Below are 25,165 nucleotides of genomic sequence, written 5' to 3' on the forward strand. Positions count from 1 at the left end.
CCAGTACTATCTGTGTATAATTTTATACTGAATAAATTTACCTTTTACTTCCCTAAAATATTTCCCCACTCTAGAAAGTATTCTTGACCATTCATCTTCTGCATTTTAACACTCGTGACTCAATGCCTCAGTTGCAAAAACTTCCAAAAACTCCCTCCTCCTCCTACATCATACTTACTCTTTAAGTCTGATTATGACATAAACATCCCATTTACGAATAAATCCCAGAGAGTTTTCACCCCTTTGGGTTGCCATTGTTTCCATACTTTTTACTATTTGTATTTGAGGATTGTGCCAAATTGAGGAATATGGCTGCATGTCATGTGATACTTTAAGCTTCTTATGTATTTTGATCCATATATTTCTCGAAAAAGATATTATCGGGTTTGTGTTTCTTATATTGTCCCCCCATTGTGACAGAATGTGCAGAGGTTGAAATAGTGAAGCCAAATTGCTCTCGATAGCTATCCAGTCCACATCAGAATTCACATTCTTCCAGTGATAGTAGAGTTTGGCTATTTCAAATGACATGCTATATAATCTAACATCTGGCAATCCTAGACCTCCCTTGTCTCTGGGCGAAGTAATTTTAATCCTAGGTTTATTCTTTCCCAACAAAAATCTTTTACTATACTCTCGTACTGTTCAAATATCCTTTCCGGAATATTAAATGGAAGCATCATAGAGAGATAATTAACTTGAGGCACCACAACCATTTTAGTAACATTAACCTTCCCCCCATAAGGATAATTTCAATGCTTTCCATTTGTCCATATTAGGTTTAATTTTGTTCAATGAGGGTTCAAAATTCTGAATTATTATTTTGTCAATATATAAACAGGTTTAAATTTCATGTTTATAGTTCAATTTTATGTTATATAAACAAAATAATTTTAATACAGTGCATTTTTTTTATTAATTCAACAGCACCCATGTTCAATCCACTTAAGTTTGGAAGGTGTATTGGAAGGTAACGTAGATATTTCTTAAGTGGGCATCCAGAGATATCGTCTCCCCTCCAAGCACCCCTTTTCTCCACTAGTTCTGTATGGAGCTCAACAGGAGGAATGGAGAGGTAGATAAAGGGGTTAGTCTCAAACATAATGTAATAAAAAATAAAGAGTAAATACAAGCGCCATGAAGCAGTATTGAGTTCCAGCAGGCCTTGACTTACAGTAAAGGAATTGTAAGGCAGACATGCTAACAAAACAGCTTTACATTCCCAATTCCAAACCATTAATGGGCAACCTTAGAGTGACGACGGCTAAAAAAAACCTTAGCTATAAGCAGGAATGAAACATTGTGAAAAGCCAAGACTCCACATGAAGGTAAATTTGATCCTCCGCCTATCGCAGTAGATGCGTTCCAGACCCATCAGCGATAGGTGAAAATCCACGATACAGAAGGATCATATAATTTTTTTTTTAAGTTTAAGCCTTAAAATACCCCTCCCACATGCTTTAAACATATGTAAACTCATTAAAACACATATATCGGGCTATGTTAAATGTCGGGCTAAGGATATGAGTAACATAATAATAATAATAATAATAATAAAATAATAATTTTTAATATGTATACACACACACAACTTTCTCTCTATATATGTAATGGAATATATAAAAATTAAAACATATATGGCTCTTACACATTCTTTTCATCCTTCTTCATGTAGCATACTGTTGATTCATTCAAACCATAATGGCGAACGCCGTCCGCATAACGCTTTCCTTCCCGAAGCACATCCAGAAGTTTTACCTTCTCCTGAATGGTCAACGTCTTCCATCGTAGGGCTTAGAACAAAACGAAAACAATCGGACCACAAACAATGTACGGGATACGCAGAGAATTGTGAGGCGTCGGAGGAAAATCCGCGATATAGTGGGGAATCGCTGTAATGTGAATTCTGCCAATCCTGGTTTTCAGCACCATGGACAGAAACCTGTCGTTTATAGGGACCTATTATGCCCATTTTCACTGTTCATAATTGGATTTTTATGGTCTGCTAGAATAGATTCACCCTTTTGATAGGTGATATCCTAGAATCCAATATATTATTGCAGGGCTGTTTTCATTTGATGTTAACCAAATGTGATATATTTATTTTTACTTTTGATATCTCGTCCTTTTCCCCTTATCTGATAAGAGCCGCTGTCCGCTGAGACAAGCTGGTGTGTTTTTACTGCTCACTGAAAAGTGGGTGGTGCGGACATTGTGTATTACATCACACTATGAGACAGTCACTGATTGGTGGGCTCTGAGGGGGCAGTGTGACCTGAAAATCATCCATCAATCAACCCAGGATGGGGGGCCAGCCCATCGCAGGGCACACTCACACACCATTCACTCACACATGCTCTCCTACGGGCAATTTAGCAAGTCCAATTAGCCTCAGCATGTCTTTGGAATGTGGGGGGAAACCAAAGTACCCAGAGGAAACCTCATGACGACATGGGGAGAACATGCAAACTCCGCACACATGTGACCCATGCGGAGACTCGAACCTGGGACCCAAAGGTGTAAGGCAACAGTGCTAACCACTGTACCGCTCCTGAAAATCATGAACCATTTTAAATATTGAAGTATTTTTGAAATATTTATTAATTTTAAATATTTATTAAATCAAAACATTGAGCAGTATACATGTTATAGGTACTTATTAATGAATAAGCAATATAATAAGATTCAATTTTGCTTTCACTACTTAAAGCGCCAGAACATCGTATTTGAAAAATTCAACAGCAATATCCCTTACCAGAAATCAGGAACAGGTTAAGAAAATCCACAGACTTCGTCGCGAGCAGTTTAATATACGAACTATTTCCTTCTACCCAACTCCACACACCAATAATATCACTGCGCAGCAGATATTGCCAGGGAGCTCGCGCTTGTGTCTAATGCGCAGTGATACGAGTAGTGTACTTCGATAGAAGCCCGACATTTCTACGGCTGATATTTCCAAACCTGAACAACTCCCAGCAGAACTTTGATGAATAGATAGCATTAAGGCCCCTCTAAAATATCTTTTTATAGTTTTGGGGTGAACCTCCCATTTAAACGAAGTACATGGTGGTGCTCATGAATTTGAAAGCCTAGATGCCTCATCTCGCTTTTCCACAACGAGTCAGCAGCGCCACCATCTTGGAGCGATAATTAGACATAAACAAGCAACATGTCAGGGTGTAGATGGAAAGATCTTTTAGCCATAACTTCTTTACTAATTAACGCATTTATATCTTACAATTATGTAGAATAAATAAACAAGCCCACCACTACTGCCCCCCCCCAAATTTATGTAGTATTGCTCATAGTATTCTCAACAAAAACTAATGCTAGTATCCCGTCAGTGTCACAGGCAAGTAAACATGTTATGTATCTTATTTGACCGTACCGCAGATTTTTTTACCTGTGAAATGTGGTTCCCTGTTTTCTAGTTTTAACATTCCTCATGTTGTTGCAGTTTCGAAAATAGTCGGTTCACTAAGTCATATCTATGAATCCTCTATTTCACAATTACCATGCCAACATCGCGTATCGCCCAAGGAGGCACACAGGGTTTCAAATCTATGGCGGTGCTGCCTACACTACTACCAGTCACATGACACAGGAGCTACCGAATACCCGCCAATCGGGAGCCGGCTAGATCAACCACGCCCACCCGTCACATAGAGGAGAGTGAGGCGAAAGAAGCGAATCAGTTTAAAAATGTCACCATTAACGCGGTATTTAGTAGTCTGGAGATATTTTACTTTAAGCAAGGCACAAAATAAAGTTGTAGTATTTGTAATAAAATTTGAAGATTAGCCATCCCCAAGGAGCTGACAGGAAAGCCAGGTACAGGTTTAGTCCTCCTTAATCAGCTTGTCGGTTACTAAATGTCGGCAAATAAGCTTGCCTTTTTCTGTGATTTTTTTTCAGTTTAATTGACACTTAAAGAAGTAATCTGAGACCTGAGATATAACATTAGCAACGATGGTCATTTTTTACACTCATGGATTTTAACATTGAGGACGTGTGTCACATGTCATTTTCACATAGAGGGAGTTTAATTGTTTTTATCTGTGTCTGTGTGTCAACATATGTCTATTTAGTTATGTCACTGAAATGTATGATTAGTATTGACATTTCCATAGACTACTATGTTTTAATAAAAATGTATGATCCTTTGGGAGTTGGGCAATAGAACGGAATTGTAAAGTATCAATAAGAAATACTATTAATGAAGTAGCCGCCGTAACCTTTTGCTTTGTATGAAGTGTGCATACAAAACACAAATAATGCAGTTGTACTGTTATGTATATAATTTAAAAGGTATACTTGCCAGCAAAAGATTGAGTTAATAAAATTAAATGAAAAGTATTAAGACCCCTTGTCATTCATAGTATTATATACTTCTTAATTTTACAAAGACTTTTTTCCTATCATATTTTTTAGTTTTTGAAGTTGATAATCTGGAAAACTGCTGCCTGGGATCAACTATCCATTCTTGACTCTTGGAATAGGAATTGAAGTCGAATCAAACAGCCTTACAGCACCCTCTTGTGACATACAGTAATATGGAAAACAGAACAATTACTAACTGAACGCAACATCCCCCCTTTACTTATGTATTCTTCTTCCTGCAGCAGCACTGTCTTCTATAAAAGTCACGCTGTCACGATCGCGGTCGGGCGAAGCGGCGATCGTGCGGGCAGGCGTGGAAATAGCAGGCAGACAGGTGAAGTCGGGGCAAAACCAGGGATTTAATGGGCAAACGAGGACTGGAAAACATAGCACACCTACAAACATCAATGACGGACAAGGGAAACCGGGGAGACCAGGACTTAATACACAGGACTAATCAAAGTAACCAGACAAAGCTGGAGACGATCAGGGAAATACATGTGGGTAATCAGGGGGCGTGGCACACACGAGGAGCGGACGAGCCGGGCATGACACACGCCTTACCTGTAACATCCATCCATCCATTTTCCAAACCGCTTATCCTACTGGGTCGCAGGGGGTCCGGAGCCCATCCCGGAAGCAATGGGCACGAGGCAGGGAACAACCCAGGATGGGGGGCCAGCCCATCGCAGGGCACACTCATACACCATTCACTCACACAAGCACACCTATGGGCAATTTAGCAACTCCAATTAGCCTCAGCATGTTTTTGGACTGTGGGGGGAAACCGGAGTACCCGGAGGAAACCCCACGACGACATGGGGAGAACATGCAAACTCCACACACATGTGACCCAGGCGGAGACTCGAACCTGGGTCCCAGAGGTGTGAGGCAACAGTGCTAACCACTGCACCACCATGCCGCCCCCCCATAAATTCATTTTTCCATTTTTATTTTCAATAATATTGATGTTAACTCAGCATCTTATTTTCAATGTTGAAAAAGTCACTTTATATCAAGGTTTCGCCACCATTATTTTTTCAATATTGAAAAAATGACCAAAAATCAATTCAGTTTCAATGCTGATAATTTAACACTGACCATAATTCAATGCATTTAACTATACTTCAACGCTGAAACAATAATATGATGCTATCTGGGCTATGAATAATTATTTCAATTTATATACAGATTCCAAGCCCATATAGGTGATACACAGGTACGTAATGGGCGTCTTATGTCTGAGGTAGCCAGCTACTGTGTTTGATAACCCACCATCATAATAATAGTTTCCTTGCACTAGTATAAACCAATTGATCCCTCTTGCAATAACCTGTGGTATGAAACTGAATAAAATGTATCGTACCAGTCTTGGGGAAAACCAGTGAGAATCCACTGTGAAACAGCACTGCGCAAATTCTCATGTGTTCCTAATGACAAGGGCAAGACTGGTAATCAAATTAGCCTCTCAGCAGGAGTGTTAGTGTAAAAGCAGGGCTTATTGACACAGATAATAAAGCTTGTTAGAATGCGTAACATAATTATTTAGCTGGGCCCAGAAGAGGTGAGAGCTCCCCTAGTGGCTACAGGAGTGCATTTTCCCCAAAGCAGGTATAATGGATGGTGGTCTTATTGCTTTTAGACCACAACTTGGGATAGAAGAACAAATCAAATTATTTTCCTCATTTAATATTCAGATTTTAATTGGGCTTAAATTTTAGAGCACAGTGTGTTCTAGGATGGTACGTTATGGATATTAGTCTCTACCACATTCTAACGCTATAAATCCGGACCTTTTCCTATGTTTGATTTGGTGGCTGCCAGGCGTTCTGAGTAGTATAGTGACTATGGTAGGCGTGTGATTCCCTAAGGAATTTTTTGTTCTGTTCTGTGTGGCAAATACATATAATGCTGACATTTTTCCTGGAAGATTTGGGATTTTTCATCCCGTGCCTTAAGGTATTTCTCTCCAGCTCTAGGGAGTCTCCCCCGAAAACACCAGTCACTCACTAGCCTTAGACTTATGCTTGCTGACTTATTCAACACCATGAAGGATTAACAGAAAAACAGAAACCTATTAAAAGGCTGCACCATATCATGATATGCAAATAAACATCCAGCATCATTGTTTCACAGGGAAGTACATTATTTATTGATAATTATAACCCTAACCCTTACTTCTCAGCTTGACAAACATAAGGTGCGGTGTGTGAACATGTGAACTGGTTGAAATGCAAGTGTCTCTCAGTCAATGCATAAGACTTGAGAGCCCTGACTTTACTTATATAGCCCACAACATGTTTATGATTCATAAATAAATCTGGCCAGCAAATCGGTCTTTCATTTTCCACAGAATAAAAAAAACGATAATGTTATCCCACTGATAATTGCAGGCGCGTTTCACCCCCGGCACTGGCTGGAGACACAGGCAAAAGGCATACAATCTTATTGAGGTACAAAAATTATTCCATCTACTCTGCACTTCTGCATAACTTCCATCATAGTGCCAGTTTTTGCGGTCAGCAAGTTTATTACTGTAAGCGCCTCCATAGTAGTGCCTCTGAGGAACTGAACCGGACTTCCGATGGTGTCTCTCACATGTACATCATACATATATATATATATATACACTCACTCTCTCTGGGTCTTTCACGTGATATGTGGTCAGCCACTATATGGGAGGGATATTCAGGCATAAATTAAGGGCATATTTACAAGCCGCACTAGTGTACCTATGTAACCGGTCATTCCCTGCCTATACTCTGCATTGTGTTTTGGGGTGTTATCAGGTGTGTGTGGGGTGCAGGAGGAAGGGATATTACAGACGCCGTTGTCGTTCCTGGATTTTATTGAAACTGTTGGGAACAATAAGGAAAGGGGTAAACTTCATATGCTCTGGCCCTCTCGCTCTCTCTGCACAAAGTAAAACAATGTATATACTTATGCATAGACATGTTTTCTATCCCCTGCTTATGATGAATAATAAATCAAATATAATATATATGGGTCATAATTATACAATTGATTTACTAACTCGGGGGACCCTGCCACTAGATCCTCACCTCTTCCCACGTGTGCAATACACCAAAGGGAAGAGGAAATGAGGTCGGGACCCTTATAAAGGGGAAAAGACAGAGGGAGGGGCGATGCAGGACAAAAGCATCATGGGAAAGTTTAAAGGATATTGTACCCATCAGGTTAGACAGAAGAAGGAAAACAGAATCTTGTATAATTATAAGTTAAAAGTAAAATAACAACCTGTTACACGTCACCTACACTTCAGACTTCATCCTCAAAATCAAAGCAGTATTAACACAAGCAACATGTTCCATCTCTTAAATCCAATCTAACATTTAAAAATAAAGTCTGTTTCAACTGGACTTTTATCTAAGAAAAACAAACATTTTATGTTCGAGTTGTTATAAAACTACTGAAACAAATAATTGGCTATACTGCAGTTCCGCTGTCTTGTTTGGCACCCTAAATTATGTCCTGCATTCTGTGGAAACAAATGAAGGCTGAGGAATGTTACGTAACACAGGTAGAATGCAAAAACTCTACCTGGTGTAATTCAGTGCATAAAACCAATGGTCTTAAGTGTGGTGTCTTCTTCGTAACACTCCCTGACTTTTGTATCCATGACCATGAGATAGGGTGGGCTGCTTTTCTTCCTTCCTTTGACTAGTATTCCTCCCTTTCCTCCCAGCCTTGGTTGGTGGGTCAGGCAGCATCACCTTCTTTTAATAGACCCAGGTGTCATTTATCTTGAAATTAGGTTCAAGTGCAGAAAATGATCTAGTCTTAGACAATCTCTGAATTACAGAGAAATCTGATTTATTCTGAAACTGTGAGAAATTGTTCATCTGTATTTTGCTGCATTGCTAATTGTTGATGTGTGTGCCCTCCTTGTGCAGTAAAGGGGAGATCACATGCAGAGCTGGTTTTCTGTAGTTTCTTAGCCTGAATTAAAATAAAATATTCTCTTCATATAGGAACCAAGTCTCTGGCTGGAAATTTCTACAAAAGGTCCATCTTCTTTTGCCGTATCAACACTTAAATGAGAAAAGCAGACAGGGACAGTATAGGTGACAGCAGTGACTGTCCTTCCATGCCATCCAAATGTCCAAGGGGTATGACCAGAGTACACATGTACAAAAAATTATATATCAAAAGCAAGTACCTTTGTTGAAACGTGAAGGTAATCGTTTACAACATAACAATTCCATCCTAAAAAAAAGAATTTGTCTGTGTATTGCCTAGGAACAGCTACAATGTTAAAATGGTAAATCCCAACCAACCAGAGCAAGAACTGACACGTTATTTAAGAACTGAAAGAAGGAGAAAATTGAAAACTTTCTTCGTGGGATCAATAACATATATGTTTTGTTTCCCACGGTCCTGTTACTAATTCAAATCTTAAATCCTGTACTTTGATATTTTGGGCTGAATGTAATGACAGCAAACGTAACAGCTGCCTCAATGCAGGTGAAGGCAGCCCAGAGGGTCCAAGAGGTCAGTGGTCAATTACTGCATAGGGATCAAATCTGCAATCAGAAAATTACTGCATACATGCCTTTATATTACGGTCAAGCGGAGAGTCAGAGCAGTTTCCATAGAAACAACGTAAACAAACTTTACCGTTTGAAGCACAACAAACTCTGAGTGAAAATGGCGCAGAGGTGAGTAGCTTGTTAGCTCTCCAAAATGTCTTTGAATTCTTCAACTGATGTTGTGCTACTTCGATTATTTAGCCTTTTATACTATAATGAAATAGTAAATGTCTATAATACAATAAAAAACATTACATATTTTTTTAATATTACATATTTTTTAACGTCATTTAAAGTGCAGTGGTTTTTATTGCTACTGTGGTTGCTAATATTTAAATAATGACAGACTATTTGGTTAGTAAATTCATCTCAAACATGCTAGTTTAGTAGGGCTTCCCAACCTTTCGATGTCCGCGGATCGGTTTCCGTCGTAGAAAAGTGTCACGGATGGGTAAGACGGCGGTATAATTTGGGGGTTCCCACGCCGAGCGGCGGGAGATTGACGGTGTATACGGACATGCGGGGCTAATGGCGTATTTCCGTACATCAATACGGGCAGCTTTCTTTCCAAAACGGCGCGATCCCCTAATAAACGGGACGGCTGGCTCCTCTACCCCCGGTTGTCTGCCGCCCGGTGCAATACTCTGCGCGGACGGTACCGGAACACCGACCGGAAGTTGGGACCCCCTACTGTACAGGGTGGTAGGTAAATTGTTAAAAAAAATTTGGGCCATTACTTTCGGAGTAGGCTAGATGCTTCTAAGTTTATCATTACATCTATTTACATTGTTACACAGGATTAACACTTTCAAATATTCTTAGCTTGGTTAGTGTTAACTCAGTTCTTGGTAGTATTCATCTGGGTATTTATTTGATGTGGAGCACAGTTGTTTCGTATTTGATTCTAGTTATAATTTGGTGACATTACTGTTTAATATGCTATTGCACTTACAGTATCGTGCATTTTACAGTCGATTTTTTTTGCAATCTTGCTCGCTGTTTCTTTTATTCTATGTGACCCCTGTAATTATTTATTATAATAATTATAACAATTGTATTTTCTGTATGGTTGAAGAATTTCCAGCTCTTTATTTATTTTATTATCTCTCTTAAGTGCTGGTTAATCTCTCGTTTATTCCCCAGAGAGCGAATTGAGAGAGCTGATCGATGGACCAACACCCAACACTGGGAAGCCTGGAACCTGTGGGATGAAGTGATCAACTGGGGAGAAGGTGTGGAGGAGTTCTCACCAGTGACACTCCCCACTGTCCAGGCTGGGGGGGTTAAGGGGGGATTGGGGGGGTCTACTGATTTGGGTAAGGGAGGGGAGAGTGTGGGAAAGGATGGACTGCTAGCCAGCACTAGTATTTCATCTCAAAGTCTTCAGAGTAATTACGGCCTTTCATCTGAAGACTGGGAAATTTATAAAACTTGCTACCTTAACAAAAAAAAGAAAGTCAGGAAGGACCGGAAAAGCCGGGGGGAGGGTGAGGTAAGGGGGCAGAGTAGTGAGGAATATGTGGAGGTACCAGAGTGGGGAACATTTGAGGGGAAGGCCTCCAGGGTTGTGATGGAGGGGACAGAGGCTGGTATTAGTATGATGGATATGCTAAATGGAGGTGAGGAGAATGGATGTGAGGTGGGAGTGAATGTGGAGGAGGTTAAGGGAGGAGGAGGGAGAAGTACAGGGAATGCTGTGGAATATGTGGTGTCACAAGTAGGCAGAACTTGGCTAGAACCCATCCAGGAGGAAGACCTTGAGGAAGATGAAGAAACAGATGAGGAGCTTCAGGAAGCAGAAGACACTGATGCTGCCACAGTGGACAGTTGGCAGTGCATGGCAGCATATGTAGCCAGAATATGGCTGCAGACTTTACAGGAAGATGGACCTGAGGAAAATGAAGAAGCTGATGTGGTATTCCAGCAGGCAGAAGATGCTGATGCTACCACACTGGTCAGGTTTCAGTGTATGGTGGCATCTGAAGACAGATCACAGCTACTGACTATACCAGAAGAAGGACCTGAGGAAGAGGACGAGACTGAAGTGATGAAGACAGATAAAACAAAAGAAGATGCCGATGCTGCCGAGAAGATCTACAGTGAAGAAGAAGTATCATTCCATGTGAATGCCGAAGATCTTTCTGAAGATGATACTGAGAAGAGCCACAAGAAGAAGAAGATGAAGTGGTGCTTCTTCTGCTGTCCCCTGCCCTTCAGAAGAAGTAGCAAGAGGCAGAAATTATAAGGTTGTGAATTCAGGTTTACAAATGACTTAAAGTAGTAATATAACTGCATTATTGACACCTTCACAATGCACTGTAATGCATCCATAAATATATTATAGACATGGGTATAAATATTGAAGAAAAAAAAGCATAACACATTATAGCCATGTTTATTATGGATTAATGGCCGATATAATGTATTATGAAGATATTTATTGTGTATATATAGATCAGAGCATTCATAATGCATTATCAAGATAGCTATAATGTGTTATGCCTTTGTATAAGTATTTACAGCCGTGTTTTTAATACTTTTATAAATGATTCATAAGGCATTAATTGGGTATTTATTTATTTATTAGTTATATGACTGCTTTAAGTAAAGTTAAGTAAAGTGTTTATTTTCTTTTTCTTAGAATACCCGTGTTAGAGCCCTGCATTGGGACTGGGATCCCGCGGGACCCAACGGAAAGTGATACTGTTTAAGTGTTAATGTAGCTATAAGATACGATAGGATAAGATATGCTGAGTTAAAATATAAGATAGGCTAAGACGAAATATATTAATATAAGCTAAGTTGAAATATAATAAGATAAGATAGGCTAAGTTAAAATATAATAAGATAGGTTAAGTTAAGATATGACAAGATAGGCTAAGATAAAATATGATAGGCTAAGTTAACATATGATAAGATAGGCTAAGTTAAAATATGATGATAGGCTAAGTTAAAATATAAGATGGGTTAAGTTAACATATGATAAGGTAGGCTATGTTAAGATAAGAGATTTGCAATAAAACATATTTACTTTTCAAACTGTGTCTTTGTCATCTTTTCAGTGTTGTGTCTGTCTTTGTTTGATAATTTTGAATCGTTAATTTATATCTGTCACTCTCCTAAATGTCAATAAGCAGAGACGGAGGAATGGGAGGAAGGTACAGTTAAGTATAAATGATAAAGTATCAAAATCACAGTGTTGCCTTATTTTGACGCAGAGAAAGTAATTTCAGTGTTACTACCACATATGAGTTAACGGCTGCAAATGTTGGTGTTAGAAGTGCCAGTAAATAATGCGGCGTAAGTTTAACTCCGGTGTGTTTCTGAAAAACACGCAGCCTGCCTGCTGTCATTCGTCGCACATGTAGGAGGCTATTCTGGTAAGTAACAGGTAAAGTTGTCATTTAACGTAATGCTAACGTGCATTACCAGTTAGTAAGTGTTTTACTATATCACACACCTTACGTCCTTTATAGTTTTAGCCCGGTGCACTCTGTATCCATGCTAACTAGCTAGCTAATGTTAACATGACGCAGTACAGTCTTCCAGCTTGGGGATTCCCACCCCTGTCCGCGGCCAGTATTCCGCAGGGGGGTTTGCGGAGGTGTTGGTTGCAAATGCAAACGATCCCTTCATGTTCATGCGTTGTGTCCTAATGTGTAAATAAAAGATAACTATCAAATTCAATGTTCATGTCCTATTATACTAGATAAGACTGTAAAATAGTTTGCCCTGCATATGGATGCCATGTAGTCAGAGTATGATCAAGATAGGGTGTGAGTGTGGAAAAAAGACAAATGTAACAGTATTTGAGGGAAGAGTGTGAAGGAGGGAAATGTAGGGAGAAGGAGGTTCCTCGGAGCTCCGAGATGTGTTTAGCTGTAATAAATCTGAAATATAGCTATATGACATAGTTTTTGATAAAACCAGCATTTATTTTTTAGGTTTGTCGAGCTCCGTCAAAACAATTAGAACGAGTTCATTATGTAACTGGAACCCCTCTCACATGTAAACACAGTGACACACTACAGCATTGGTTTGTTGTCTGAGGCTATGATACTGACCACAAACACATTCTCAAATTTCACTGCACCAATCACAGCATATGCAGGCAGAAAAATGATCGCAAAAAACATTCAGCATTAGACTCTAAAACCGTCTGTAATGTCTGTGTTTATCCAGTGGACCATAAATTAAAATAAGCTTTCCTATTTCAGTTTCTTTTAGATGTTATAAAGTAATAAATAAACAATCATAATAATTAAACCATGTATTACTGACTATCAGACAACTTCAACAAGTTACCACATGGATGCAAAATCAAAGATATTCATTTGCGCCTGGCACTAACCATGTATTTCTTCACAGTACTAAGCCATAGAAAGGGCCCCAATGAAACCCCTGCATTCCTGCATCGCAGATACTCTAATCTCAGCATTTATAAGATTATATTTGTACTACCTGCCAATTTTTATATTAGACGAGACTAAAAATTGAGAAATATCTATATGCAGAAGTAGTTTTTCCTGATAAGAAGGATAATATCAAGACTGTCAGCATTTACAAATCGAATTATGACATATCTGAGTAGCCCAGACTGTCCGGAAAACAAAGCCGTACAGCATATGTGGATGACTAATGTACATACAGTGTAATAAGCTTATAATCAAATGGATAGAAAAACGCTCAATAATAGACAGGATTCAGAGGGTAAATAAGGTGCATCATGTGGAAGAGAAGTTAGGTGGCGTTGGGGTGCATTGTGAGTTTCATCTGGTAGCTAGAAAGGAACAAACAGGGCTTTAGGGGGGGGGGGGGGTACTTCTCCTGGGGCTACATCGCTCTACCTTTTTCTAAAATTATTTATTTAAAAAAAAATCTTTTCTCCTTACACTATAATGGCAGGTTTAGGACTAATACAGTACAGTCATAGCCAGTGTCAAGGATTCTATGCATTGCTACACAGAGACAAGTCCAGATATTGAGCCCAAGGCTAAAATTGTGGTTTACTTACAAGTGCACTTTGCTGGGCAGTGGGGGTGTTTGTCCTTCTCTGCTCACATTTTCCCCTCTTATCCTGTCTTCTCCTCCGCAGCACTTCCTCCTTCTCTCTGTTGCTCCTATATTCCCTCCCCTCCAGTCATCTATGTTCTCCTTCCTCTGTGGTCTCTCCTCTTCTCCCATTCTTCAGTTATACTGTCTTCTCCGCTCTCCCTGTATCCCTCTTGTCTTCTGGTCCTGTCATCTCTTCTCCAGTCATCCCCTGCTTCTCAGTCATCTCTGCATCTTTTCTCTCATTTGTTTGCTTATTCTTTGATTGTTTGTGTTATTCCTTAACTCACCACCCCATGCTGGATGAGTCTTGATGTTTTTTGTTCTTTTTAAAGTTAGGCTTCTTCCTTTGTTTTTGTGCCATATCTTCTGCCCTCTTCTGGTTGCGGCAGTGCATGACACGGCTGGAAAAATAGGGTTTATTACAACACACATCAAAACCAATAGGATCAGGATGGATCCAAAATAAACAGCAAATGTCCAGGAATGAACTAAATGATGGAATAAACACAACTAGAGAACTATATACATACATACAACATACAGCTATAATGAACCATCAAAGAACAGAAGCAGAACAGGCACTTAAATACACAGCTAACAAGACACAGTGCAGGACAGTGAGAATCATAACCAATAACAAGGACTGAGGGCAACCCAGGAACAGGCGTTACAGTTAAACAGCACTGGTGAAATCAAAGTGACCTTTCAGCCACATGGTCAGCTCTGCATCGCCCTCTGCTGTTTGCATTAGAAGCTGCTTGAAATTCCCACTCTCCTTACCAACACCTCGAAAAGCCAGGCCTTGCCGTGCCAAGTACTTAACTTCAGAAGATTTTTCCTCACTTGCTGCTGCTCTTTCCAGCTCATCTGAAGGTTGAATATTAACAGGATTGATCTTCTGAATCCATGTCATCAGTGCTAATCTGTGGCACTGCCTGTCTTTATGTGCACTGAATTTCCCCAGTGCCTTTTCCAGTTTCACATGCCAGTCTTCACAAGAGCTGAATGTGTCTTTCATGCCAGTTTAGACATTTGTGTTACAAATTATTTTGCACAGTAGAAACAAAGAACCCCCCTTAAGACGAGGGGGGGGGGGGGGGGGGGCTGTAAGGGAGCCCAGTGTGATCTTTAAACCATTTCTCCTGAAAGCAGGGTCTCCTGTTTGATAGACGTGACATTTACATTTGGCTGATTTGGTGAAGGTCCAAGCTCCTCCCCCCTCCTCCCTAATACACCTTCATCTTCACCTGCCTGTCTTCTCTCTCTCTCTCTCTCTCTCTCTCTGTCATTGACTCACACTCAGTCTCCCTGCTTAAATGCCATATCTGAAATACACACCACAAGCCAAACTAAGAAGCATATTAAACTAACATCAGGATCAGGCTACTGTAACGTCATTATTCACTCTTAACCATCAATATTTGCTCCTTTTCTCACTCCCCTCCATGTCACCTGCATTCTCTGCTGTCAGCAGCCTCTTGCTGTCTCTCCCTCTTCATCTTTACTCTCAGCACAGCAGAGTCTACATGAAAGCAGTTATCAGTAAACAAGTGGTGTTTCTTGGCATGATGCTCAGGAATGGATCTCTCAGGATTTGTTATCTGAATGGGATGATTAATATATGAAGAACCCTTGACTCACATACTGTATACGTCTATCATCTGACTGGCACTAATTATCTCACTGTCTCTACTTACTTTCCTGCTTTTCTGTGGTTGCCCAAAAACTCACGATTGTCACACTTCCTCTTCATGATGACACTGTGAATAAAAGCTGACTGTAATAAAACTACCTTCATTTAAATCACACATTAATAATGCAAAATACCTTAAGTAAGAAAGTATAGCTTTCTACAGTAATGGAATATAAAATTAATTAAACCTATTACTGTCTATAAAATAACACATTCAGCACTATATCAGACTTTACATGGGCTTTCTGACCAATATAAATATACCTGAATGAGCACCGTTGTTAGTTTCTAGGAGAATGTGCAGCTAATAACATCTCCAGGTAACTTAGCCAACGCAACTGCACATGAGGCAATTGTTATAATTATAATCGTAGTAGGGGTAGGGGGCGCTATAGAGCGAAAGGGTGACTACGCCACTCTGTAACTGTCACTAAGACGGTTATTTTATAATCACCTTTTGCTGGTTTGATTTAATATAGAATGTATACTGTGAAATGTATGCCAGTGCCCTCTGCTGACTATTTAATTGATCCGTGTTAACCCTTGAATACATGGTCATGTGACGGAATAGGGTAGGAGTAAATGCATGCTGGGAGATTCATGGAGTCAACTTGTGGTTTGTCGGCTTGTCACGGCAGGATCTGTAATAACTCCTAAGCATTTTGTCAGAAGGCGCAAACGGTAATTTATATTTATTGTATTTACTTGTTGTCTTGTATTGAAAAGTGGAATTGCGGTGATGTATGAGCCGCTGTTTAGCGGTAATATCATGGATCTTTTAGAATGTCTTGTAAGATGAAATGTAATGCAGGAATTTAATAATATGTTTATTTTATAGTTTTTCATGGTGTCTAGAAGAATAAAGACGAAATAAACTTCACCATCTGTCAGGCGTATGTTTTCTGTACCAAATGAAGAACTTTTGGAGCTGTTATATCTTGTATAGTAAAGGTAACCTTACAGTAAATGACTTCTGCTGTGATCTGAAGCTATATAAAAAATTTTATTAAATAAGATTAAATTTACCTTCTGCGAGGGGCACCCTAATATAATGATATATATAATAATTATAATATAATATAATTATATAATTATAATAAATGTAGTATAATTATAATTGTGCCCTATTCAAACAATAAAGAGAAACTACATGCAGCACTGAAAAACTATTCCACGGCCAAAAAAAATGTAAACATTCTTTCTATATCAGAAGATAGTCTCTGACTGAAATTTCTGTAACAGGCGCCGAATGGGAAATCTTTATATAAACTGATAGCAATTAACCTAAGAGTGCATGCTTGGATTGTAGTATCTGCATGTACTGTGGAACTAAAAAGAATCATAATCAACATATATAATTACGTAAATGAAAAACAAATACGTTGCATTTTGCTTAATAGTTTTGCACGTTGCCATAATTTATATTTAATTTAAAGTATGAAGCACCCAAGCAAAGTTTATGTTGAAATAATACTCAAGATTCTTAAGTCTTAGCTCTGGCACAGTGGTGGATCTAGAAAATTTTACATGGGGTGGCAAGAGATTTTAACAGAGTGGCATGGAGGTTCAGTGAGAAACCGACTATCATTCAGAATCGTGGAGCTCAGGAGCATACTTCCACTGAAAAGGTGACAATTTATCTAAGCATTTGGACTCTCATGGTTAAAACAATGCTGATTGTACTTTTCATTATCACTGACCAGTTGTTTTTCTTTGTTGTGCTGTGCAGCAGAACGTTTCACAAACATATCCAAATTAAGAGCCTTTGCACACTGATTCTCAATGCTCAGCAGAGTTTCCAGGTCCGCGGGGTTCATGCCCAATTGTGCTATTTTGAAAACATAGTTTCGGGTAAATATTAGGTCATGGGTTGCGGATTTTTGGGCTGATTTCATAATGTTATACAGCAGCAGACTGCAAGGGGAAAAAGAAACTAATTATTATCAGTGCAAGTGGCTCCTAATCCTGAGTAATGCTGAATCTCTAGCCACCTAAAGTAAGAGACAGATGCACACGGAAAGCAGGGCTGCCGACTACCATGCATCTGGCATGACTTTCACGCTCTCAGACACTCACGCAAGGAATCTTCCACTATATTATTCCACTATAAGCCTAAATGTAGCTACATCAGAAGCGTTGGTGTAGTTTGCATACCCTACATACCATTTAGAACAGGGGTCACCACCATGGTGCCCACTGGCACCAGGATGCCCCCAAGAACCACATGAGTCACCCACGGACCTGTTCTAAAAATACCACAACTCACCAGTGTGCAGCGACTAAAATTTAATTTTATCTTGTTGCTATTCTTCTTTAATCACATTTGTATTTATATAGATTTGAAAATGACAATATCCAAAAAAGCATTTAAAACGTGTTTATTCTACATGAAGTTTAGATAAGTTTAGGTAAAGTCTGTTCTGGTAGCCTTTGTATGGCTCAGTACCCGTGAAGTAGCTCTCAGTTTCAAAAAGGTTGCTGACCCTTGATATATAGTATACCCCAATCATGGGTGATATATCCTAATCAGTAAAATAACAGTCGGCTAAATTCCGCATAGTGATCTCATTAACTGCGTGTTGTTGCTGAAATACATCACACAGACGTCGGGGGAATGTCGAATCATCAGAATATGTAAGATTTATACATTTGGTTAAGTTGAACGCATTTGCTGTTGAATGCAATTCCTATCACATTAACAATTACTGGTTGAAAAATGAATTGCTGTTAGTGTCTTAAATCATACTGCTATAAAAGTAAAATTTACAAGAGAAATCAATATGCTTAGAATATGGGTTAAGATGGAAAATAATTTTTCCATCCCAATCCCAATCATGTTGATGCAAATTTACAGCAGTGTGGATTCTCAGAAAAAAAGGTTCTCTGACATAAAGATCAGCAATACAGTGCAAATAACATTTAATTTCACATTTATACAAAAAAAGGACAGGGCATTTCGATGATAAAATCTGTAGTGAACAATAAGTCGCATCAAAACAAAACCTGGTATTCGGTCATGCTACCTTAAGGTTAAACATTACTTTGTGCAAAGTTCCTTGTTCTGAAATAAATACTTTCTGCAATAGCACATCCAACCATATTCACACAGTCTTTATCGTTACTTATTTATTCAGCCGTTTTTTTCTTACTGACAGCATCTCATAAAAAGGGTCAGTGCTCACAGCAGCAGTGATGCTCTGTATCCACTTGTCCTTCTCCTCAGGGGTTGGCGCCGAGATGCGGTACACCACATGATTTCCCTCTCCCAGGCGGCCGTCCGCCTCCGTTTTGCAGGCTTTCATCAGCTGTCTGCTGTTGTTAGGGATGTACAGTTCAAAGCAGTTAGGCTTCCTGAGATCCTTCACCTCACGGATGCTCAGATTCTCCAGCGGAATGATCACCCTGGGTTTCTTATCCGTAGTATGTTTAAAGTAGTAAAGGCAGTTATCCATCAGGATGAACCACCTCCTTTTCCATGTTTTCACCCGTCCTCCTCCCATTTTGAAGAGCCAACCCTCTCTGTCAGGGTTGAAGAAGGCATTGTTCCCATTGTCTTCAGGAATCTTGAATGGCTCATTCTTTATGCTCTTATAAAGATTTCGGAGGAGATCATCTGGCAGGTTGCCTCCATCATTGATTCCTCGATTCATGGAGATGAACCTGTCCACACTGGGCTTGTCTCTCACATTTGGATTATAAAGGCTAGTGTTTAGCATGATTATGGAAAATGAAAGTACATAGCAGGTGTCAATGTTCTGGAAGACTCCAGGATTACATTGACAGTACCTCTGCGCAAAGGCCTCCATCATCCTGTCAATCTTTTGTGCTTCTCCTGGCAGACGGAAACTCCAGAGGAACTGCCTGAGAGCCTGTACCAGGTTGAACCCTGCGAATTCATGAAGCCCAAGAAATGTTTGGAGGACTTGGATATTGAAGTCGTCTCTCTCACCCAGGTAATCCCCAATGGCTGTTTTGTTCAGCCCCTCTCCCTTGTATAGGAGCTGGGCGATGTCCTCAGACGTGTGCCGGAGAAGATTGTTTTGTACCATGAACAGGATACCCTTCTTAGGGTCCATGTTGAATTTCTTTCTTCCCATGGCGACATGCCTATTCTTTTCTAAGATTTGGCTGCGTTTGGTGCTGGATTCAAGGACCTCCACTTCCATGAGGGCCTCTCTCAGCGCCTCCCGCAGCCTCTGGATCTCCAGCAGAAGGGCTCCTTTCCTCAGCCGGATGTCCTCAAGATCAGAGTGCTTCTCTGGACTCAGGTCCATGGAGACTGCAGCAGACAGGAAAAGGAGATCGTCAGCGGGTGTGGAGCTCAGCAGGTTGGCCATCTCTGCCAGTTTGGTTGTTGGTTCAACTCCCATGGCAGAGTAATCGTAACATTGTTAAGCCCTTGAGCAAGTCCCTTAGACCCAAGTGCTCTGACCCCAAACTCTCCTCACTTCGGACAAAAGCATATGCTGAATATATGTAATCCCAAAGGGCAGTTACAGAAGACCCCAGGACCGGAGTAACATGGGAAGCAATTACTGATGCCTGGAAGCTTTGGGGCATGCAAATAAACTGCATCCAAAGGCAAATGGCTAATAAAGAATGCTCTGAATGCCAGGCATTCGTCTAGCAGTGAGATCGTAGAGATAATGAATAAAGATAGAAAGTGTGAATAAAGATAAAACATTTTGATTGTATTTGCGAAGCGATGCTGGATGCGCTGAGCTCGCCGGGAAGGTCATGTGGTCCGCATTCCCTCCCCATGCACACGTGATCAGCTCAATCACACCGAAATTGTCGGTTTGCTGCCCTTCAGGGAAACAATCTAAAGGGTGTTACGGGAAAAGTAATCGATGCAAGAGCCAATGATGTTCTCCTGGTGCCTACCCGTGTTTATGTTATCGTTACTGACAGAAACAATGATGAACGATAATAAGCATTTATAAGCCATGATGACCGCACCATTAACGTGGAGTTGCACTAACGTTTGTTTTTATAGCTAACCAACAAGTCAAGCTCTCACCCTGGTAATGCAACAGCGCCGGTTAAACAATACGTTTACACCGAGTGCTTGTGATCAGTGGCCTGTACTACGAATCAGGGTTACTGGCTTATCGGGGTAACTTGACGGATTTAAGGTACCACAGTTTAAATGAATTTCATATTTGTTCATCGGGATGTCTGAATCGGTGCTAATCAGTACTACGATGCCAGTTATGCAATGTAGTTTTGATGAAAACTTTTCTGTCATTTAACATAAGAGGAAAAAAATAATTATACTGTAGTCAAATTGGCTGATATAAAATGGTTTAAAACTGTGACACATTTTGCCTTTTTTTTACAGTGTATACTTTCAGTCACAAGGTAGCAGATACGGATTTCTGAAATAGCAAAGATAAAGGTCAATGATTAATATCCCTCATCTCTTTTAAAACGATAGGTAAGATGCTGTTTTGATATCCTGTCTAGGGTTGGAGTGTAACAGTATTCACGGGAAAGTGGAATGGGATAAAGGGACAAACAGGGTGAGGGCAAGAAGGGAACACCAGTGGACAAAGGGATATTTTTGTATTTTCATTTTTTTTCCATGTATAATACTGACACTGAACAAATAACCCAGTGCAAAAGACTTTGGGACTGACCACAGCCAAAATAACAAACAAAATCCCCAACTATCAAGTGCGACCCACAGCTAATCTCACCTAAGTGCAAAAGAAAAGGAAACCAAAAGACAAACACTCCACCTCACTCCCTGACCAAATAAACAGAGTCCAACACACACTTGCAAAACAAAATAGCAGTCACTCCCTATGCAGCAATACAATCACACATACATAACTTACACACAAGTCAAAGCAACGAGGGGGCTAGTGAAGACGTAAACCAAAGAAAACCAAGCGGGGAGACAGCAAGCCAAACTGAGGTCGCGGGGGGGACCGGAGCCTGTCCTTGGAACAACAGGCGTAGGCAGGAACCAACCCTGGGCAGGAGTCAACACTCTGCAGGGCGCAAACACTCACAACTCAGATTTGCCAATTAACCTACCCTGCGCACTTTTGGACTGTGGGAGGAAACCGGAGCCCCTGCTGGAAGTCTTTCACCATTCACCACATTATATTGCCAGAAGACTGAAAATTAGATATCAAATACTAGAGTGACATAAAAACAAAAAACAAGTTTGCTTGTAATGAGACGCAAAACAGAAGATTATCTCTTTTTATATTTTGAGAAAACATTTTAACATTTATCCAACCGGTCAAATGGTTTAATACTTCATACAGCAGCATTTCTAAACTCATTCCTCAGCCCACCAGACAGCTCCACGTTTTTGCTCTGTCCCAGATCCCTGCATGCATGAACCAAACAGTCACCTTTTACTGCTGTGCTGAGAGCTTGGACAGAGCAAAACTGTGGATCTTTGCAGTGGGGTCCAAGGACTGGGTTGAGAAACCCTGGCATAGAGGAGACTGCAGTGAGAGCCAAGAAAAAAAGAGATTAGAGAGGAAGGTAAAACGCTTCCTTTAACATGGCAAATAAGCTTCAAGTACAGACCCTGTGCTTCCATTACAAACAAAAAGCCTGTATGACCCTCCTAAACACACGTCAGATTAACTTAATCAGGGGAAATAAGCATAAAACTTGGCAAAGACTAGACTATGAAAAAGGAAGATGAACATCATACTTACACGAACTTCTGCTAAAGCAAATGGACAAACCCCTTTTAACTGAATGAAGTTACTTTAAAAAATTAATAATCCAAAAATAAATCAATAAAAATTAAGAAAAACACAATCATGCTTTGAACTAATACTGCAGTCAGTCCTAAATGTTCCCATGACATTCTTTTCGTCACGATGCACACTCGGTACATACTGGTTAAAAACCATTTATAATCCTTCATGTACCAGTCTATGATGGAGCACCCCAACCTGGGCCACCCATCCAACATGGCAGATTTCTGCCCCCTGGCCCCGGAGACTAGCAGACTAACCTCAGGAAACAGGGAACCAGGGGGACATGGGCCGCTGACTGGATGGGCGGCTCCAGAATGAGGTGAAGCAGAAGGTAGACTCCACAGCAGAGGACCGAGGAATGTAGACCAAAACCAGGGAACCTGAAGTGGCAAGAACACAAACCAGGACAGACATATAAAACCCAAGCAAAGGCATCAGTGGCACAGCCCACCAGCTTGTGAAAGATGGCTACCTGGCATCATGAATCCCTTAATCAAAAACCTTTGTGGTGGCAACTTTGCCACCCCGGACTGATCCCTCCTAAAGACCTCAAGTTTCAATGCAAGGTTTCTGAAATGTTTTGAAACATCAGTCCATGTGACTGCTGTGGTATTGTTCCAGGCAGGGAAAACAACTTAGGAGAAAATTTCCGGTGTTTGTGGTACTGTTGGGCTGAGGGGGTAATTGAGTGACAATTAACCTTTGAGATCCAATTATATTATTTAAACAGGTTAGTAGTTAGACAGTGTGATTTAGATGAGGATAAGGATGTTTTATTGTCATTACAAAACGTGTTCTACATGAAGGGAACAAAATGAGGCACTCAGATCCGGTGTATTAGCAAAAATAAAATAGAAATAAAATCGAAAGAACAATACAATGAATTATATGGTAAAAATTAAAGTAAAATAGAATAAAGACATTAAGATAAATTCCATTAAACCCTCTGGGCCAGGCGCTCTGCCACTCTGCATTGTATTCTTTGCATGTACAACTTTGTACTCCATAATTTTAATATTTTATCACGAAGCCTGAAGAGCAATATGAACTATATCATGCTTTAAGTAAATTGTCTCATTCTTTATTTGACTAAAGTATATTTAACTTCTACAGAACTTTGCAGGCTCATCTAGGATGGAGAATTTCTGCTGCTGAGTGCATTAGAAGAGATTCTCAGAGGGAGATACGAGTCCTAGGTGCCTGCTGGGTACATATTCAAGACAGAGTTAGGACCGACTCCAATAATTCTGCACTGTCTCCCAGATTAGAGGAAAAAAATGTATTTTACTGAAAATTTCATTTATGAAATTTTACCTTAGACTTGGTCAGCAGCCATGTGGATAAATTTCAGAACTACAGACGGTCTGTGGGTTGGGGGGGACAAGCAGGTTGGCCGGTGGGGGCACGCGGAATGCTCCTGGGGGTGTGGTGGGTGTGCTTATATGATTTACAGGAGCCGAGGCTAACAAAGGCACTAAACTGCACAAACAGCCTCCTGTATGAAATTTTACATGAAAAGGGGCCATGGGCTTGTTGGCACTATGTTTCTTAGCAGACTGACTAATACAGCCAACTGGACCGTCTACCTCTTCAAAAACATCAAAATGGGGTCAAAATGGCCCCATCTGTGTTAATTTGCATCATTAATTATGGCATAAATCAATACATTCCAGATGAATTTTAAGGTAATTTCAACAAAAGCCTGTAATATCATTTTCGACCACCATGTGACACCACAAGCCATTAGAAAACCACTAAGCTGTCAATAAAAGATTTGGCAGAACTGAAAATATGATGTTAAATGTATCACAGTGCAATAGTTTTAAAAATAAATCAATGACTTTGCATGACAATTTTATGTGTTTTGTCAAATAAAAAACCTGAAGTATTTGAACAATTTTATGTGTTTTGTCAAATAAAAAACCTGAAGTATTTGAACTTGAACTGATACTGAGCAAAATATTACCTCTTACTTATATGAAGGTTCGCATTATCTATGATGTAGAATAAAAGACACAAGTAAACAATCCATTTCTTTGTTTTAAAGAAACAGATTAGCTAAGAAAACCAATTGCCACCCTGTGGAATCAATGTGCATCACCTGTCTGTTTGTGGCCACTGCCCCGTGCACAATCTGCCACTGAAGATCCACCGTGTGCTTCTCAATGGGGGGCTTGTACAGGGACCTCCAACATCCCCGCGGGGAAGATCCAGGCCTCAACAAACCTGACCACCTAGAATCTGCCAGTCCACTCAGTGCCCGAAAATGCAGCACTTTAACACAAGCCTGGAACAGACCTTTCTCAGACAAATCTCTAAGAGCCACCTGCTGAGGAGACACGAAAGAGAGCAGCAAACCCACCTCCTCCCGATGACCCTCTACAGCAGGAGGGAAAAATGGGGACTACTGCCTCCTCCCAACTCAAGCACATTCTTAGTTGCCTCTGGTAGCGTGCAGACAATGTCCTCCAAAGCTCTCTGAAGAAGTCTGGGGGAGGGGGAAACATTTCCGCATGTAGGGGGCCAGTGGCATTTCATTATTTACAGAAAATTCCATAGAGCCAATGTAGGAACCTGAGGTCAGTTTAACACAGGTCACTGTCCGTGGTGCTGAAACCTTTACTTGATGGGCTGGTCCTGAATGAATACAATGGTTGGCCAGCGTGCCTCACTATGCGTTTCCACTGACTGACACCTTCACATGTAATGTGATTGTTAACAATGAGGAACATTTTACAAGTTACTACAGGAAG

The 25,165-nt window shown here is 40.3% G+C and overlaps 3 protein-coding genes across 3 annotated transcripts in view; 2 read left to right on the forward strand and 1 right to left on the reverse strand.

The window, feature by feature from the left end:
- LOC125722600 (uncharacterized) overlaps positions 1 to 25,165 on the forward strand; it is a 427,015-nt gene that overhangs the window by 389,702 nt on the left and 12,148 nt on the right. The window lies entirely within an intron of this gene.
- LOC125722597 (uncharacterized) overlaps positions 10,278 to 25,165 on the forward strand; it is a 426,618-nt gene continuing 411,730 nt past the window's right edge. Inside the window, exon 1 of the mRNA XM_048998786.1 lies at positions 10,278 to 10,572. Coding sequence (XP_048854743.1) covers positions 10,504 to 10,572 — 69 coding nt within the window. The 5' untranslated portion in view covers positions 10,278 to 10,503. The remainder of the gene's footprint in view (positions 10,573 to 25,165) is intronic.
- Positions 18,804 to 25,165, reverse strand: part of LOC125722562 (cytohesin-2-like) — a 39,785-nt gene continuing 33,423 nt past the window's right edge. Inside the window, exon 2 of the mRNA XM_048998732.1 lies at positions 18,804 to 19,960. Within this exon, the coding sequence (XP_048854689.1) occupies positions 18,804 to 19,955 (1,152 nt within the window). The 5' untranslated portion in view covers positions 19,956 to 19,960. The remainder of the gene's footprint in view (positions 19,961 to 25,165) is intronic.

This window comes from Brienomyrus brachyistius, unplaced genomic scaffold (assembly GCF_023856365.1).
Source record: "Brienomyrus brachyistius isolate T26 unplaced genomic scaffold, BBRACH_0.4 scaffold40, whole genome shotgun sequence".
Lineage (NCBI taxonomy): Eukaryota > Metazoa > Chordata > Actinopteri > Osteoglossiformes > Mormyridae > Brienomyrus > Brienomyrus brachyistius.